An 828-nucleotide genomic window follows, 5' to 3' on the forward strand; every position below is an offset into this window, starting at 1 on the left:
GTGGTCCTTGTATTGTTAGCAGCTCCCCAAAACTAAGTCAGCCTAACATCACCAAATGTCACATTAAATCACCACTTCCAGTTTAACAATGCAAAGTAGAAATTTTGGTTAAACTTTGCTATCACAATTTTCTTAAGCAAAATTATACTTATTTAGCCTGTGATAAATGTCCATGTGTCTGATTATTTTTATTTCTATTTGCTGTAAAGTTAAGAAGATAAGGCTGTAATGTTGTCAGAATCATTACCAATAATTAATCCTTATTGTATGAGAGCAAAAAGAGATGTCAATAAGAGATATATGATAGAAAACCATAAGTATGAAAATGATAGAGAGTGTATTGGCTGGATATTGTGTATTAGTTGTATTTGTCTGAATAAAGTTTGGAAACTCAAAATCGAAAACTATACGATGGCATAATGTTTTGGAATAGGGTAGCTACTAAAACACAAATTTAGTTCTGGATATGCTAGATACACACATAATCATCAAAAGCAGGTTCAAATAAAGTTGACGAGAAAAGAAATTACACATTTACAGCTATCTTACATTTTCCCATGTAGGCAGATTTGTAATATCGGTATGCTAACCAATTTCAACCCTTTATCATGCACATTTACAGTTAGAATGTCGTGTGTGTGAAGATGGATTCAGTCTGGGTGGCGATAAAGTGCCACGGCTACTGTTCTGTGGCCATACCCTTTGCCATGCGTGTCTACTGAGACTCCCCACACATGATAACAACATTCACTGCCCATTTGACAGACAACCAACACCTATTGGTAAGTTGATATAGCTTTGTTCAACAGTGTGTTTAACAGTCCTTTC

The 828-nt window shown here is 35.0% G+C and overlaps 1 protein-coding gene across 1 annotated transcript in view; it reads left to right on the forward strand.

Moving 5' to 3' along the window:
- LOC119585681 (E3 ubiquitin-protein ligase TRIM23-like) overlaps nt 1-828 on the forward strand; it is an 8,006-nt gene that overhangs the window by 1,626 nt on the left and 5,552 nt on the right. Inside the window, exon 2 of the mRNA XM_037934356.1 lies at nt 623-782. Within this exon, the coding sequence (XP_037790284.1) occupies nt 623-782 (160 nt within the window). The remainder of the gene's footprint in view (nt 1-622; nt 783-828) is intronic.

This window comes from Penaeus monodon, chromosome 20, assembly GCF_015228065.2.
Source record: "Penaeus monodon isolate SGIC_2016 chromosome 20, NSTDA_Pmon_1, whole genome shotgun sequence".
Classification (NCBI taxonomy): Eukaryota; Metazoa; Arthropoda; class Malacostraca; order Decapoda; family Penaeidae; genus Penaeus; species Penaeus monodon.